General features: G+C 42.3%; 1 protein-coding gene across 2 annotated transcripts; it reads left to right on the plus strand.

Moving 5' to 3' along the window:
• The first annotated feature begins 2028 nt into the window (after window positions 1-2028).
• On the plus strand, window positions 2029-17358 carry SLC24A1 (solute carrier family 24 member 1). Of its 2 annotated transcripts, none has more exons than XM_031555351.2 (9): window positions 2029-3305; window positions 5040-5099; window positions 6089-6197; window positions 11855-11941; window positions 13483-13586; window positions 14180-14380; window positions 14738-14827; window positions 15664-15830; window positions 16556-17358. In XM_031555351.2, exons 1-9 carry the CDS (start codon window positions 2385-2387, stop codon window positions 16803-16805), a joined length of 1989 nt encoding a protein of 662 aa, XP_031411211.2. In that variant the 5' UTR covers window positions 2029-2384; the 3' UTR covers window positions 16806-17358. The 2 variants fall into 2 exon arrangements, with proteins under 2 accessions (XP_031411211.2, XP_085089867.1); XM_085233741.1 differs by having other exon boundaries at window positions 13486-13586.
• Window positions 17359-17631: the final 273 nt, after the last annotated feature.

Raw genomic sequence — 17631 nt, forward strand, 5'->3', positions numbered from 1 at the left:
CCTGGGCTCAGGGACATCCTTCTTCCGTTCCAGTAAATACAGAGTAAGGATGAGGGGTATCAGTGACCTCTGTTGCAAAGCCTGAGTGTACTGCTGCCATTCAGAAAACAGTTTGCTTTCTGCATTTCCAGTTCCACTGCAATAAATGTGCTGATTGGAGCTACATATGACCACGAAATCTTTGGCAAGGAGCATGATTGTGCCAGCAAAAGTGGCCTCAGCAGAACTGCTCATCCAGCCTGTCAGAGCAAAACTGTGTGCAAGTTGTCTTGAAGCAACTACTGCAGCACACGAAGCAGCAATATGAATTACGCAAGCAGTGGCCTGCTCTTGTCCATAGCTAATGGTACATATCTCAGCTGATACTTTTATATTATAGTTTGTAATGGAAATAAGCACCTGCCCTCATACCGAGAATAATCTGTAGTAGCAGATGAAGATATTGGCTTCAGATATAGATCAAATCTATACAACATTCCTTAATCGTCTTAGAGACTGCAGGTATTAAAGTGGATTGGCTATTCCTCCACTAATACGTCCTTCACACCTGACCCCCTCACCACTCTGCTAGCAGAGGCACAGTGAAAGTGGGATCATTTTCATCTGCCTCTCTCTGCACCAACATCTCCCAATGTTAAGTGACAAGAAAGCTTCCAGAAATCCACTCAACTGCTGGTATTCCTCATCTTGGACAGCATCTCTGGAAGGTAAGCCGTGGAGGTCTGTAGGATTGCTTGAGATCTTTTGATTGAGACAGTCCAATCAGAGAGAAAAGAGCTGACTGGGAGTTGACTTGTAGGAGACAATATAATTCAAAAACAACCTGAAAGGCTGGAGAGCTGTTAACAGTTCATCCTACCTTTGGTTATAGTCTTTGAAGAAGGTTTAAATAGGGGGATGCATTCACAAGTCTTCTGTTCTCTGTGCATCTTTGTTTTCAATCTTCCATTTTGTTTTTGGAAGGTTATTCTGTATCAGTGCACAATTTGTGGTGAATACTGTATTACACAACTCTGCAATATGCATGTTAATGTACTTTTTGCATATCAAAAGCAAAGCTTATGTGATCTATTTATCTAGATACTCCCATGACCCTCAATTACTACTGCCTTAGTGATCCTCCCTATTTAAAAGAAGATAATAATGCCTGTCTTGCAAGAAATTTAGGCTGATTACTTCACTGAGTGTTATGCAAGAGGGTAAGTGAGAACTGATTTGCATGAAAAGCTTTTCTGAGAATGGCTTACAAAACTGTGATTCACATCCAGCTGAAGAATAACAACATTACCACTCTAGGGAAAAAAAAAATCCACGAATAGTGAAATTCTAAGGTAAAAAATCAAAGCAGTGCTGAAGTGTAAATTCTGTCCAGCTCTTAGTCACTGTCTCTGTATTATCACAGATCTAGGCTCTGTCACTCTAGCATTTATAATTTATCTCTTTCAAAATGCTGTTCAAATAATTATGGAAGATATGCTAATTATCCCCTAATAAAAGGTATGATTATAATTCCACTTTGCCAGTTCTGCTTCTACATAAGGGCTCAAAAAGATGTAGTCATAGAAACAAAATGAATGCACAGCACTCTGAGTATTACTAGAACCAAGCCTTCCTCCTGCTCTCTTCCAACTGGAAGAGAAAAGCTCACCATTTGCTCGGTTTGTGGAAGTGCAAGTCTGGAGAGCCAGAGAGCAGCATAACTGGGAACTAGCAAACAGTTTTCATCCACCTGTTGAGGTTACTTAGGTGAATAACTGGTCTGTTTGGTAGGAAGTTTTACAGCATGGGCTCATCTTCACAGCTTCTTCATTTCTGGCAATTTAGAGTACAAGTAGGCTCCTTAACAAAAGCCTTATCCTCCCTCCTGCAGAAAGTTCATCCGATTATCAGCATTACAGAATTACTAGTGATTCCATTGAAAACACAAACCTTAATAGCTGCTGGATGTGATCACTAGGTGGAATCAGAATTCAGCTCAGATTGGACCATCTCAGCCAACCTTTATTAAGGTAACCCTATGTTTATCAATCAACACAGCCACCCATCATAAAAAAAATGAAAAGACAGAAGCCTGAAGTTAGAGTTGAGGTTACTTGAATTTAATCCCATTTCCATTTATGGAAAAATAGAAAATCACTCTGTGAGATAATGATCGGAATTGCAGTTTTTTGTTTTTTTTTTTTTTTTGTTGTTGTTGTTGTTTTTGTTTTTTGTTTTAAACACTAGATCTTCCTTTACAGGATTCTACACTTCATATCATGCAGTTTCACTCCTGATGCTTAAGATCAGTTAGAAGCTCCAATGGTGGCTATAAGGGCAAGCTGCTAATCAAGAGAAGTCTTCAGTGGCTCTGGACACGGATCTGATTTTTGAACCTTTAGGAAATGCATTTACCACGGAGAAGACGGCTACAACGGAACCGAATCTTTTTCTTCCTTGCCATAGTGTCCTTCCTCTCTGTCTATCAGCTCCAATTCAGCCCCTCTGCCATTCCAGCACTTCTCACTGCACATCAACATGAGGACCCTGTGAAAGTGACCTCCAGGGAGCCTTCCCGCAACAAGACTTCCAAAACCAGCAATGTCACAGCAGCACCCAAAATAAGGCACTGTGTGTATATTGATCCTGAGCCAACTGTGCCCATCGCTGCAGCAGAGGATACAACACAGCGAGAAAATGTCAGTGAAAGCTACCCAGATGAAAAGCCGGTGTATAAATCCAAAGGAGAATATCCCCAGGACCTATTCAGTGTGGAAGAACGGAGGCAAGGGTGGGTTGTACTTCACATCTTTGGCATGATGTATGTATTTGTGGCCTTGGCCATAGTGTGTGATGAGTATTTTGTCCCAGCTTTGGGAGTGATCACAGAGAAGTTGCAGATCTCTGAAGACGTGGCTGGAGCCACCTTCATGGCAGCAGGTGGATCCGCACCAGAACTCTTCACCTCCCTCATAGGTGTCTTCATCTCACACAGCAATGTGGGCATCGGTACCATTGTGGGCTCAGCAGTGTTTAATATCCTCTTTGTCATTGGCACCTGTGCCCTCTTCTCAAGGGAGATACTACACCTGACATGGTGGCCTTTATTTAGAGACATCTCATTCTACATTGTAGACTTACTGATGCTCATCCTGTTTTTCCTAGACAGTGTCATTGATTGGTGGGAAAGCCTCCTTTTACTGACTGCCTATGCCACATATGTGTTTACCATGAAACACAACGTGTCTCTAGAACAATGGGTGAAGGAGGAGCTGAGCAAGAAGCTAAATGCTGTGCAGGCAGCATCAGCAGAGCATATGCGAAAGGTTGGTGTCCTTATTGTTCAAAGGGCAAGTTGGAAATAATCCTATCATAAGCCACAAAAAAAAAAAAAAAAAAAAAAAAAGAAAAAGACTGCATCTTCTTGACAAAGTGCACACTCAAGACCTCAGGATGTAGACACTGGCTAATAATTATGATATAAAATGAAGGAAATACAATCTAGACAACAGAGATTCTAATAAATTAGAGAGAACACTACTAAATACCCTAGGAACGTGTTGGGGACGCTTAGCATCTTTCAAAGACAGACATGAGATTTTGCTCACTTAGTGGTTATGAAGGAGTTAAAAAAAGACACATACACACTTTCAGGAGCAAGTCAGTCTGAAAACAAGATTGGACAAATACTCAAACAGAAAAAAAGGCTTCTGTAATGGGCAATCTCCAAGCCTCTTGCAGATGAGGGATGTTGGAAGAAACTCCTTTCCCATTTTGAGTTTAGATGTATTATTGTGATGCTGGTGGTATCACTTGTTACCAGTCAGCAGCACAGAAAGGGATCTGGCAGCCTTCCACAGCCACTGCCACTGCTCTCAGTCAGCATTTAGTCACAGGATCAAAATGCCCAAATCCTATTTCTATGTATTAACCACAGCTGTGTCAGAGACACAATTCTTTATGCTACTGGTGCATAGACAAGAAGATCTGTGGCTGTAATTACTTTCTCAAAGTTTGAGACCAGGGCCCTTTGCTCACCATCTTTTGAAGGAAGACATGACTGCCTACAAAAAGACAGCATCTGAAGGCTGTTGCCAGAGCCAGTTATCCTTTCAATCTGGCAGATCTGGCCAGGATATGTGGTCCAGAACACTTGGGATCTGAGTCTGCCTGTTCAATTCCTCCCCCTCAGTTGTTCCCCCTTCTCCTTCTCCTGCTGCCACTTAATTCTCTTGGCCTGTACTACTGCCAGATGTGGAGCAGACTTAGATTTAAAGCTGTCCTCTGGCACTGGCACGCTTTACCATTCAGATGTGTCTCACTGGCATTCAAACATGTTTTGTCTCTTCTGGTCTTGGCACTCTCTTCATGTAATTTAAGGAAAGGAAGGAAAAGTGGTAAAGATAATCAAAGGCACACAAAACTAAGAAAGTGTCTTTTTTTCCTCCTGTTAGTCTGTCTTTCGGCCAGGGTTCATGGCTGGGAGTCCTGAGAGCCCACAGCCGTGCTGCACCACTGTCTATCACCAATCATGAAGAACTAAGCCCATTCCTTTAGACTCAAAGAAAAAAAAAATTCTTGCCTTTTAAGTCTATAAAGAATTCACACTAGGATATAATGGCAAGACATAGAGATGCTAGAGTTAACCCCTGAGAAAAATAAAGTACTTTTATGGAAAGTAATACTGATCACTGGAAGACGACACATCTTTGTGTTTTCACTCTGCCTTTAAAAGAAGATAAGTCAGGATACAGATGTTTGGGGATGAAATCTGGGGCTGTGTACATTTACAAGGAACGGGAGGTAGAGGAACATTTCTGTTTCTGGATACCTACATCCTCACTGAGTTGTTGCAGGCAGAATCCTGCTTCCCTCAGAGGCTGTATTGGTTTAGGGACAGCACATGGCTTCGGCACTTTCAGTAGCGTTCGTACATAGTCATTTCTTTTGATTGTTCCACCTTCAATTCAGATATCAGTCTGAAGAGCGATCTATAGATCCCACAAGAGCAGGTGAAGTGGTAATGGCATTCAAAGGTTTTCATTCTTTTTTGTACACAGAAAAGCAGTGTGGCAGTTGCAGAGGATGGAACAATGCCAGCAGATGGGAAGAAGCTGCAGGTAGGTCTAGGCAACTTAGCCAGGATAATAAGTCATATTTTGAACCCCTCCCTGTGTGGCTTTGAAAAACAGTGTTGTCTTCTGTGTCAAGAAACCTGGACTAAATCCTATTTCATGCAAAGAACCAGCAGTTCTTGGCACAGTACTCACAGTTTAATTAAGAGGACACCTGGCTGAGTTGGGTCCTCAAAGGAATTTAAAAAAAACTAAGAGACTGCCCAAGTGGTAATTGACTAGCAGAGTGCTGTTAGTACTACACTTTAAACAGGGTGAAACAGACAGAGGAGAATTCAGATCATAGCTTTTCTTACCTGCTTTCATGGCTGATTTTCCTCCCAGGGCAGAGGTAGTGTCTGTTCTTCCCTATAGCAAGAGAGCCAATTGCTCTGCTCCTATTGAATTCCTGCCACTTTGTCCTTCCTTGGCTGGCCAGCCACTGTGTTCAGAGGCTCGTGTGATCCATTGGCTGCACGTGTACATAACAAAACAGGTGTTAGCTTCCTCAAGGGGATGCTATTTTTTCCTCTATGCATTTAACCTACCTGTACTAATTAATGTTCAGTCAAAAGCTCATTAGGACTGTAGTATTGACAGTAAAAACAGAGCTTGAGAGCCTTCAATTTAAGTTAGGACATTTGAAACCACTGTAGTGCTACCTTGGAGCAGCATACCAAACTACTATTATCAATTATTATTATTAATTATGACTAAAATCACTGCATACTTTATTACATTGTACTGATGCTGAGTCAGTGAAAACTCATTGCATCAAAGGACAGACTGGCCCATTATCTCAGGAGCACGTATCTTGCTATGAGCAGCTGGTACCAACAGCCTGTGAACTTGCATGCAGAGGGTGTCTGAAATCCACGCTGGGTTGGGGAGATCAGCCTTTGTATGAATGCATCCCCCTGTGCAGAGGGGAACCAACAGTGAAGATGTTTTGAGGAGGAAATTGCTACTGATTGTTGTGTTGTACCTTTCCATAGCCAACAACAGCCTTACAGCGAGGCAGCAGCTCAGCCTCCCTGCACAACTCTCAAATGCGCAGCACCATCTTCCAACTCATGATCCACACACTGGACCCTCTGGGAGGAGGTGAGTGAATGCTCTATGTGTGAGGGGCTTCGTCTTGCAGCCTTTATCACAAAGCAGCTTAATGGAGGCATGTCTTTTGCTGGTGGAAGGCAGCATCACTGAAAACAGAGTGGTGGAATCAGTTGAAGGCTTTTTATCTGACAGCCCTTCAGGAAAGGCTGAACATATCAGCCTCATTTATAATTGGGAAATTCACATGGGAGGAGTCCCTTACCTGTGCATTTCCTCAGCTGTACACAGTCCCTCACGAGGCATAAACCTGAAGAAGTAGTAGTTAAAATCTTGAAAAATTATCTTTCTGATGCTGATTAAAATCCCAGCTGAGATTTAAAACACACAGCAGGTTCCAATTATGATGGTTAAAGTAACTTGTATGTGGCTTGGACCACTTCTGAGGACTTCTAAATGCCTACCTGCAATACCACATTGCATTACCATTGCCATAGCAAACTGTACCCTGTTTCAGAATATGATTAAGGAGAATAGAATAGAATAGAACAGCTGAAAGGACCCTTTAAAGATCATTTGGTCCAACTGAATAATTTCTTCAGGGCTAGCCAGAAGTCAAAGCATATCAGTGAGGGCATTGTCCAAACACCTCTTGAATGCTGACAGGCATGGGGCATCACCCACCTCTGTAAGAACTCTGTTCCAGTGTTTGACCAAAGGTAAGTGAAGGGTGTCCTTGCCCTCAGAACAGAGAATCTGTTGGAACTGGATGATCTTTAAGGTCCTTTCCAACCAATCCAAACCATTCTGTGTTTTTACTTACAGTACTTTGCAGGCAGTGGGCCAACTCCTAACGGTTGGAGCTCAGAACTATTAGACACCTTCTAAACAGTCCATATTGCAGGAAGCCACATCTCCAGACGTACATGTGCCTTTGAACACAATTTTCTGATATTCTGCCTTGTTTCATTTTCCAAGAAATTCTAAAGAAAGTTTAAAAATGAGAAGCTTTTTTTTTTTTTTTAGATTTTTCCTTCCTATCTCAGCACATGCCTTGCCCCTCCACTGCCCTACTTGTTCTAAAGAGATTATCATTTGTCCATTCAAAGGGAGATTGAAGCTAAGCAGATAAACACCTCTCGTGTCTATCAGTGAGGTTACAAAAAGGACTCTCCAGATCAAAATCCCAGCAGCACAAACTGATTGAGGGAACTAAAGAGGCTTTATAAGGACAACAAGACAAATAAGTGTTCCCTTTGACAAACTTTTAGTAAAGGCACCCATCAAATTACTAACCACAGCCTAACAAGAGCCAAATTCATCAGGGTTTGCTGTAGTGCTTCCTGCTCCCCACAAAATATTGTATGAACAGCACATGGATAAAACCAGAAATCTATGAGACGTGCCACTTGATTTAGCATCTGAAAGTGCCAGACCTGAAGGACTGCTGCCACTAAGAGAACTTCTGACTCCTCATCCTTATGCAGCTCTACATGCCTTTGTACAGACTGGTGTCCTCAGTTTTGTGTGACCCTCATCAGGAATTTTTGGGGCCCAGGCCAAGGAGAGAATGGCAGCGCTGCCCCAGGCAGCTCAGCACAGAGCACATGGTGGGGGCTTTTCATTACCACAGTCTATGAAGAATGGATAACTGTGATTAAGGGGCGGCTGAGATGTTAGCTCTCCTTCAGAGCTTTCTCTTCGCTTTTATCCAGGCAGACTTTGAGTTCCTGTCTCTGTGTGCCGCAGCCACTAGATGGGAGTGTGATCTTACACACTTAAGCAAGTCTAATGGCGACAGTGAGGATGGGTTTCAGTCTCTCCAGAAGGCTGTTATTCCTTAGACTCTCTGCTATAATAATGACACAGAGTTAACCTCTGCTCTGGGTGCATGCCTGTTCTACTCAGCACTGCTGGAGCAGAAACAGCTCCTTGGAAAAGATAATTGTGAAGAAAATTATTGATATTACAACAGCACAGCACTTGAAATCAAAGACCCAGAGTTCCAGATACTTTGTATTGTGCAGGAGACACTCCTTGCCCTGGCAGATTTGTAACTAAAGAAAAGGTAGTCTGAAGAAAAAGAATCAGTTCTGACTGAGCCACTGAAGTGCTTTGAGGATACCTGCCAAAAAGATGAAGAGATTTTCCCGGGATAACTCTGAAAAGGTTGTGACCCTGCCAAGGCATTCTACAGCTGCAAACTCAGCCTCAGATTTAATATCACTGCTGCCCTTCGGTATCCTCAGGACAACTGGTTCCCATCCATAAAGTCCTTCTTTTTGCAGGACACACAGCACCATCTGTAATTAGGTTGCAGCATAAAAACAATCCCAAAGAAATCTGTATCCTCAAGGGTCCTTGTTGCTTCTTGCCAAAGCCTGTAGCATCAGCACTTAGGCAACACTAAAGAACACTACAAAAGGAAAAGGTTGCCAACTATCTCTCAGCAGTTCCTGACTCAACCTAGTGCAGGTAGGATCTCGGGGGAGTTTCCTTCCTTATACTGCAGTTGCTTTGTACTTGGACTGCACAGAAGGTCTTTCAAAGCAGTCAGAGCCCTGAAGTTTGTGTTAGACTGACAGCACCGGGCCTGCCAAACCAACTTACAGAGTCAAGGGTCTTAGAAATGAAGTAAAGTCTGAAATACAAGCTTTGTTTCACTGTTCCTGGTTTAACACCCCTTGTGAAACAGAATTTCCCACTTGAACAATGGACTAAGTTCACAATGATTTATATATACATATATACATATACATATATATATATATATATATATATAAATTAAGAAAGGATCATAATTTAAGTCTTTTTCTGTGTCTGGAGGAAACAAGGCATTTTAACTGACTAGGTGCTTTAGAAGTTCACACTGCATTCTGAAGTGTATTTTTGGCAGAAGCCTACCTTTTCAGAGTACCTTTTTTAAAATGAGGAATTTCTAGCAACTTTAGACTTTTCCTCACTTTCTCAGACACTGTGTAGAAGCACAATATGAGGCCTTTTCAAGATCTCCCAGCTAGACACCAGAGGGAACTGCTGAGGAGTTAAAGGCAGCAAGGATTTTTGGAAGACCAAGGAGTCCTCTAATTTCTGAACCTCGTGTTTTACCATGAAGTTATTCTTTGCACTCTAGTCATACAGACAGAGGACAAATCTGATTTTACTTTTATACGAAGGCAAAGGATCCAGCAGCAACGTTATCACAGCTGCCTACCCTCACTATGTCCCAGTTAAAGAGCTATTAATTTTGGAAATCAGACCAGAATAAAGCAGCAAGCAGTGCTGAAGGCCAGAGCTCAGCTCAAAGACAGAAGGCAGCCACAGTTGCATCTCTAGCAATCAATCACTTGTGTTAAGAAGGAGAAAAGGACCAAAAATAATCACGAGATCATGATTTGCACTTGCACTTGCACTTTCAGGATAGCAGAACCCTCATGTCCCTCAGGTTTGTGTCATAGTTTAAAAATTCCTCCCCATTGCTCATAGTGTAAGTTAGTCCTGATGGGTTAAATACCAGAACCAAAAAATGAGCTAAATACAAGAGCTGGACCCAAGGCAGGAGCTCACCTGCAACCCCGAGCACAGCCTGGATGCTATTGCTCCTTGGAGTAAGCTTGCCTGAGGGTCATCTCAGTGCTTCTGGATGTAGGCATGCCCTGTGCAAGGCACTCTCAGACCAGCTGGCAGAGTTTCCAGCAGAATGAATGCTTAAAAAGCAGCAAGAAAAAGACAGCAACAAAAAGACAGCTGGAGACCCACTGGTGCAGGAGCTGAGTGGACTTGGAAGCACACAGTGCAAACTTCCTGAAATTCAAAGAGACATCCCCCTGTGCAAGTTCCTGGAAGCTGACAATACCCAGTGTTGAAATCAAGCCAAGTGACTGCACTGGCACTGACACACACACACAGCCCACAGGACCATGGGCACAGGCACTGCCCTCAAAACCAAGTGCTTGGCCACGACAGGACCCATGGTTGCAGTAGCATGCTGCCCTGCACGGCTGAGCTAATCTCCAACACCAGCAGGGGCTGAGCTGACAGCTACCCCTTCTGCCAGGCTGACCTGCAGATCTGGTAGCTTACAGCCATCTCTTCCTCCAGTCTCAATACATCCTGCACAGAATGTGTGTCAGAGGCATTAACACCTTTTTAAATGAGGCTGATCTGATGAGAACTGGATAGCGCCCTGGGCCTAAGCTGTTTATCCCTAACGTGGAGGGTCACAGGCTCTGCTTGTCGGTGCTCACAGCCTGTGCCCAGGTGAGGGCAGGAACCAGCAGCTGGGGTTTGTGTAATCTCCTTCAGGCTGGGCCTGACCGCTCTGACCCTGCTGACAGGAGCTTTTGTGGCAGCTTCTGGGAAAAGCTGAATAGAGGAGTGCGGGCCAGCGGTTCAAGGAATCTGGGAGCAGAAAGTCACCTCACTGCCTTGTATTGGTGACAGTGCTTGTGCTTAGCAGCAGTAGGAGAGGGAGAACAAAGCTTCACATCCCCTCTATAGGCTTCAAGAGTGGCAAGTAGAAGGGAGAGCTGGGCTCCTCAGTCCCAGCAGCTTTTCATAGGAGGAGAGCTTATCATTTCCCCTCTGTAGCTGCTCCACCAGCTGAAAAATGCTTCTCAGATGATAACAGGAATCACACCAGACTAAAACTCCTCTCTAGAGACCTTAATGTCAGAGCCAGGGACAATTATCGGACACATCTGAAATCCATCGTTTTTCCACAAAGTTCAGCCCAGAACTTGACCTGCCCGCATGGCTCAGAGCTGCTATTTCTATGAGCTCCATCTCACAGTGTGAATAACATGACAGTGCCATGCCCTTGAGACAAGCAACAATAGCACGTTCTGGTTGCCCAGTCAACAGTACAGGAGATTAAGTCAGTGCAATAAAACTTTCAGAGGAAATTAATTTACAGCCCCATGCACAAGTGAGGCAGAACACAGCCGATTTCTGGTGGCCACATCCACGCACAAAACCTGTGACCATCTGCTTCCATCTGCTTGGTCAATGGGCAGGCAGCTCAGCAGAGGATAAAGCTCAGAGCAAAGTAAAGCCTTCCTCTGAGCTGGGGACTGGCTCATTTTCAGCAAGAGTAGGAGTTAAGACACTTGAGTGCAACGTCAAACTATAGAGAGAGAATCACAGATTCACAGAATTGTAGGGGTTGACAGGAACCTGTAGAGAACATCGAGTCCAACTCCTCTGCAAAGCAGGCTCCCTCCAGCAGGTGCACAGGTAAACACAGAGACAGTTTCAGAGTTCCCTGTAAAACTATAATAAAGCAGCTCAGCTGAGCACAGCATTAGCTGCAGCAGAAAAAGTCCTCATCAGTGCCAGAAATACAGTGGGACATGGCACTGGTGAAGACGATCATTCAGGTGGTCCTTTTCAGGATAGCCTGGACCATCTTGAAACCGGATACCATCAACTTAGATTAAGTTCTGGAGAGTCTCACTGGCAGGGGAGACAATTCACATATACTTTGAAATATCATGAAAAAGATAGGTTTTCCATTTTCCTCACAATCAGGTCATCAGTAGCAGCACAGTAAAGCCATGTGGCACAAGGAAGGTGTCCATTTTTAGTTTGCACATAATCTAGCATGAACAAAATCAGCTGTCCTTTGGGAACAAAACGATATTGCATCAAAACTGCTCCTGTTCTCCCATAGCTGACAGCTGCTGACAATGCATCTTTCTCATTCACAGCAAAATTTAAAGACAGGGTTGATATCCTGAGCAATATAGCCAAGGTCAAGACTGACTCTCAGGCTGGGCAAGGAACAAAACCAGAAGGTGAGTGCAAGAAAAGTCAATACCATTTGCTTTGTTTTGCACTGAAATCCCACGCGTTCACAGCATTGAGCACCCAGGGGCTGGCAAAGAAATACTCAGTATGACACAGATTTTTCTGTTATTACTGGTCACAGGTGGCTGCTGTAATAATGCAGCAGAAATCAATCAATATACAATAACAGTGGGCAGTGAAAGCCATCCCTACAGGACAAGTAGCTCTTGGGGTAGGATTCAAACAGAAAGTACTTGGAAGTTGCTATACTGCTCATCTTTGGTAGGTATGTTCTTTAAACCAAAATACCTTCCTTTCAGCCTAGAAATTTGACACAGTTGCAAAATAGCATAGAAGACTCCTCCTCAGAGAAAAGCCACACTAATATTCTCTAAAACCACTCTAAGTGCCTGTACATCCTCCCTTTGAATAGTTCTTACTATTTCACTGCTGATACAGACTTTGAGTAGTTTGGAGGCAGCAGCTGGCCTATGCTACAACACAGACCTGTGCTGTCAGTGATTTGGAAGAAGAAAACAATAACGTTTATGTGGAAGGTCCCACTTCCACAAGCACGCTGCTGCAATGAGTCACCTGTGTACCTAACAACACTGAGCACCACCCATGAGAGTGAAAACTTCAGGAAAATATTAAGAAACAAATTCTCAGTGCAGGCTACCAAAACCACATTGACTTCACTGACTATGAACTTCCATTCTTTGACACCTTCCACAGAATTATCTGGTGCACAGACAGGGCTGTGCATTATCAATAGGTGCTGCCACTTTGGCTGAAAGTATTCCATGTCTACTCGTGTGTGTTTGGGATTTCTGGAGCAAGGTCTTACGTGAAAAAACGTTTCTGAAAAACTCCCTCTAAACTTGCTCCTTACTGGAGTTGTGAGAGGCACTGGATCAACTCACTCAGCTCAGCATAAGATACCCTATAATTCCCCAACCACATACAATTCTTAGGATAATGTGATTAACACAGGTTAACACAAGAACAGCGCAGAGAATACTGCAGATTTTTTCCCTGTATGCATCAGCACTTCTCTATTTGAATTTGAGTATGTATCAGATGACTGGGGATTAACGTCTGGTAGCACATTGCTGTCATTTCTCAGAAGCCTAACAGTGCACCCGTTCCCTGGAGAGTGCTGTGCTCTACTAGAAACAAAGGGGAGTAAAGCTTTATATCCTTCTGGCTTTAGAGAATGGCTCCACTAAAGGCTTCAGAATCCAGACTGAAACCAATAATCATCAGGCAGAGATCAGATAATTAGCATTTCCCTCTTTTTGTATACGTGCCTCTTAGAGCAGCTTCAGAGCAATACTTTGATGCTCCTAAGACCACCTGCAGCAGGTGGACCAGCTTCTACCTCCTTTTAAGAACAGTGATTCACAATAGGCAAGGATGACAAAGCATCAGTCATTGGCCTAGGTTAAACATGAAATATTTTATGTTTTCGGAGCAAACTAACTCACCTGCAGATAAAGGTGATCATACTAACATGACTAAAATCACTATCCCTTCTTACTACTTTTAGCAGAAGAGAAGCAGGCACCACAGAAGACCATCCAGGTAACTCCTGCCAGTGATTCTGAACCCAGCAAAGACAAACAGAAGGAGAACACACCACAGGATGGGCAGGTATTAAATAAAGGATCATATGCAATAAGAGCCCAGGGCTTCTGGAGTAAAACCTAGCATGGTTCTCATAATTAGCAACTTTAAGTAGACTATGTGTGTAGTGATGAGGTAAGATAAAGAGTTGTTTTAGACATTTAGGCTTATGACCGAAGACAACCTTGGTCTAAAACATGACACCAGCTGCTCCTGTATAATATTTTCTCCTCAGTTGACTCCGATGAGGCCAGAGGGCAACTCCAGGACAAGGGAAAGTAAGTCAGTCTGGTCAGCAGCATGCTTTTGTGCTCTGTTTCCCTCATCCCTCCTTCCAATTCTGTAATGTGGTTGTTTTGATGAGGAAAGGTTGTCAAAGACAGTCAATCTTAGAGTTCTAACACAAGTAGAAAAGTTCATTCTAGTTGACTTATACAAAATAGTTAACAGAATCACAAGATAGGCATCTGCACCAAAATAGGATAGACCTGGATTTTGTCCCAGAGTAACAAGATGCGGGCTCTGGCTGCCCTCAGCCACAGCGTGGTCATGGAGAATAAGTGCTGCACAGCTCCTTGTTAGAGTGAAGCATATTGGATTTTTTTTTTCCTGACCTACAGCCCCCTTCAGACAGTGATAACTCAGAAGACAGCAGCTCTGACAGTGAGGATGACAGTGATGATGACAGCACAGATGATGAAGAAAACGATGAACCGTTATCTCTTGAATGGCCAGAAACCAGGAAAAAACAAGCAATTTACCTCTTCCTTTTTCCCATTGTCTTCCCTCTGTGGAGCACTATACCTGATGTCAGAAACCCAGTAAGAATCCATTTTTCTTCTGCTACCATATTTCTTAACTGAGCTAAAGACTTCTTAACAAGAATCTCCCATTCTATTTTTCCATGTCAAGAGCCTTATACATTACTCACTGTTAATGCTGCAGAGAGTAGAAAAGCAGCCCCAGCTGTAGCATAGCACAGTTCCAGAGACTTAATTAAAGTAATTAACAAGTAGCAACAATTGGTCATCTAATAAAGTTGTCAAAAAAACCCACAAAGACCAAGGTCTATATCAAACAGTTGATTACAATGAAGCACTCCATGTGAATAGTTTTCACCAAGGATTGTTAACCTTCCTGAAACTTCATGTTTTCATTTTCAAACTTGGTTTTAACAGGATTCAAAAAAATTCTTTGTCATCACATTTTTCGGGTCCATCATCTGGATTGCAGCATTCTCTTACCTCATGGTGTGGTGGGCTCATCAGGTGAGGGATTTATTTTCTGTCTGCAAACAAGATCATTTCAGAACAAGCAGATGTTAAGGAACGGATTGTCACTGTGGCATTTTATCTGATGAATTGCAGCTGCAGTCATCCATCAAAACAGTAGAAACTTTGTTTTGTCAGAATCCAAAAGGGAAATTGCAGTTTCATTGTTTTTGATTTGAAAAAAGGTTCTTTTTGAAGAGCTTCTAAGGGAAGTTGTGTATCAATGAAAGGAAAAGTGCCATCAAAATTTACCTTAATACTTTTAACTGATAAATGAATCTGTGTGGAACAAAATTACCTCTTATCTAATTACAGTTCTAGGATAACACAGGTTCTGGAAGCTGCTAAATGATTTCAACTCCAACTGCCTTAATATGCACTTGGAGCTTTGGGCAACAGAAATTTGTGCCTTGCAGACTCAGACCCACACTTCATATCAAGTGGCTCACTGCACATTCACAACATAGTTAATCAAGCCATAAATGCTAAGATTTTTCATACAGAGCTGATGTTAAATTTGCAAAAGGAAAAATGAAATACATCCAGAAGAGGCAAATGTAGGACAGAAGAATGTGTTACGCTGTAACTGACTTCACAGTGATCATCTGATCACAGTTTTACCAAGACCAAGCAAGGTGATGTATAGTATAGAACAAATCTGAGGTTAACACACACTATTAAATTTAGTTTTTCATCCTATACAACATGCTACCACAGTTAAGGGAATGAAAAATATTTCAATTCAAATATGGCACAAAACCTAGAAGGCAGTGAGACTATATTCTGTGTTCCAAAATGAACAGCCCTAATTTACTTTGTTGCTGTTCTGTTAGGTTGGTGAAACAATTGGGATATCAGAGGAAATTATGGGGTTAACCATCCTGGCAGCAGGAACATCGATCCCTGACCTTATCACCAGTGTCATTGTTGCACGGAAAGGCTTAGGTGACATGGCTGTCTCCAGTTCTGTAGGCAGCAATATCTTCGATATCACTGTTGGGTGAGTATTAGTTCAATGCTGAGAGATGCAGTTCTTCCAAAATACAAAACACGGTTTTTAAACTAAAGAAATGTTTCAGTTAATTTCATTTCATCTGCACCTAACTGAAGGACAGTCAGACCACCAGTTACATGTATTTATTTTTAGAAAATTTAACCAACCCAGGAAAGATAGATTTTAGCAACCCAGTGCAGAATGAATATTAAGTTGCACACCATTCAAGGCATTGTTCTACAGCTTAAAATAACGGTGCGTAGCGTGAAATGGCACTATCACCTTCCCTAAATTCTGAGTCAACAGGAAACTGATTTTCTAGGACAAAATGCAATTCATCTTAGGCCAACACCGAACATTTACAAGCAGAATCCTCATCTGGTCACTCAGAGGCATTCAGATTCTCTGCAGCCAAGGCTCTGTATCTGTGCCTGCATCTTTCATCGATAAAGCATCAGAACCTACTCCTTTATGAGAGCATGCTGAGACACTTAATTCACAGTTATTATTTTGAAAGCCCTTTTAGACTATTGTATTGCATTATGATAGTACAAGCATTATCCAAATGCAATTTTTCCACACCAACAACATCAATTTTAGATTTATGCTGAGTTACACTCAATGCAGCTATGCATTTTTTCCTGTAAGAGTTTAGAAAAATTGCTTATTTATAATGCAGAAAATGAACTGCCTTCAAGCATTTATTTCAATTACTTTTCCTTTTCTTGCAGTTTGCCAGTTCCTTGGTTTCTATATTCAGTCTTCAACGGATTCAGTCCTGTTGCAGTCAGTAGTAATGGTTTGTTTTGTGCTATTGTTCTGCTTTTTCTCATGCTTCTATTTGTTATCATCTCAATTGCTTTATGTAAATGGAAAATGAACAAAATACTAGGGCTCACTATGTTCGCTCTCTACTTTGTATTTTTGATCATCAGTGTGATGTTAGAAGACAGGATAATATCATGCCCAGTATCTGTGTGACATCTGGGCGCTCCAATGTGTGTGAAGGCATACATCTGAAAAAATCAAAAGCAGTTCAAGGTAGCTGTTGTTCTGATCAATCAAAGCAACCCAAGTTATATCCAACTTCCTGAGATTAAAGTATCTTTGACATACTTAAAAAAATAAAATAAAATAATCTCAAGTGGTTTGTCTGCTTCTACTGTTGCTGTTTTTCCTTAGGAAAAGAAAAAGACCAGGCAATGAAGGGACCAGTACCAAATACTGTGCACCTTCAGGCATTCCTGTAATGGTATGATACAGATACATTAGGTGTTCAATGTGGCTGATCTTATGTTAACGGAACTGATTTTAAGCATAGAACCTTTATACACATTTCAGTAATATTTTCAGGATCACACAGATTTATGCAATCAACTGCTCAAACTCACTGAAATCAATGATCTTTAGTTGGTGGGAACAGAATCACACCTTCATGGCTTGCCCTTACAGAACTGTTCTGCTCCAAAGACCTGTGTGGACACATTCTCCATCTCAAAAGTGAATTCCCTCAAATTAAAAGCAATATAAAAGCAGTAAGTGCCCCAGAGCACAACAGTTCCTGAGGTTTGTGCTGTAGCTACTTTGTCATTACTTCCTTCTGCAGAGGTCATTTTCATCCTTTCAGTGAAAGCCACTATAAAGTATCTGATAAAACAACTGATACTCTACACGTACATCCAAGAGAGTGAATACAAAATGTGATGCACACCTGATGTGATCCTTCTTGCTGGTCCTCTAAAGACTACTGGAAACATAACACTGAGCCTCTCAAGGAACAAGCAAAGCAGTAAAAGCTATTTCAGCA

Source organism: Meleagris gallopavo, chromosome 12 (genome assembly GCF_905368555.1).
Source record: "Meleagris gallopavo chromosome 12, MGAL_WU_HG_1.1, whole genome shotgun sequence".
In the NCBI taxonomy this organism is placed as follows: domain Eukaryota; kingdom Metazoa; phylum Chordata; class Aves; order Galliformes; family Phasianidae; genus Meleagris; species Meleagris gallopavo.

Bases quoted from the DNA above. Each gene is read 5' to 3' on its own strand.
- SLC24A1 (XM_031555351.2), top strand. From the start codon at position 2,385: ATGCATTTACCACGGAGAAGACGGCTACAACGGAACCGAATCTTTTTC. The intron at 13,587-14,179 runs GTATTAAATAAA...CCTGACCTACAG, and splicing joins ACACACCACAGGATGGGCAG to CCCCCTTCAGACAGTGATAA. The intron at 14,381-14,737 runs GTAAGAATCCAT...TGGTTTTAACAG, and splicing joins TACCTGATGTCAGAAACCCA to GATTCAAAAAAATTCTTTGT.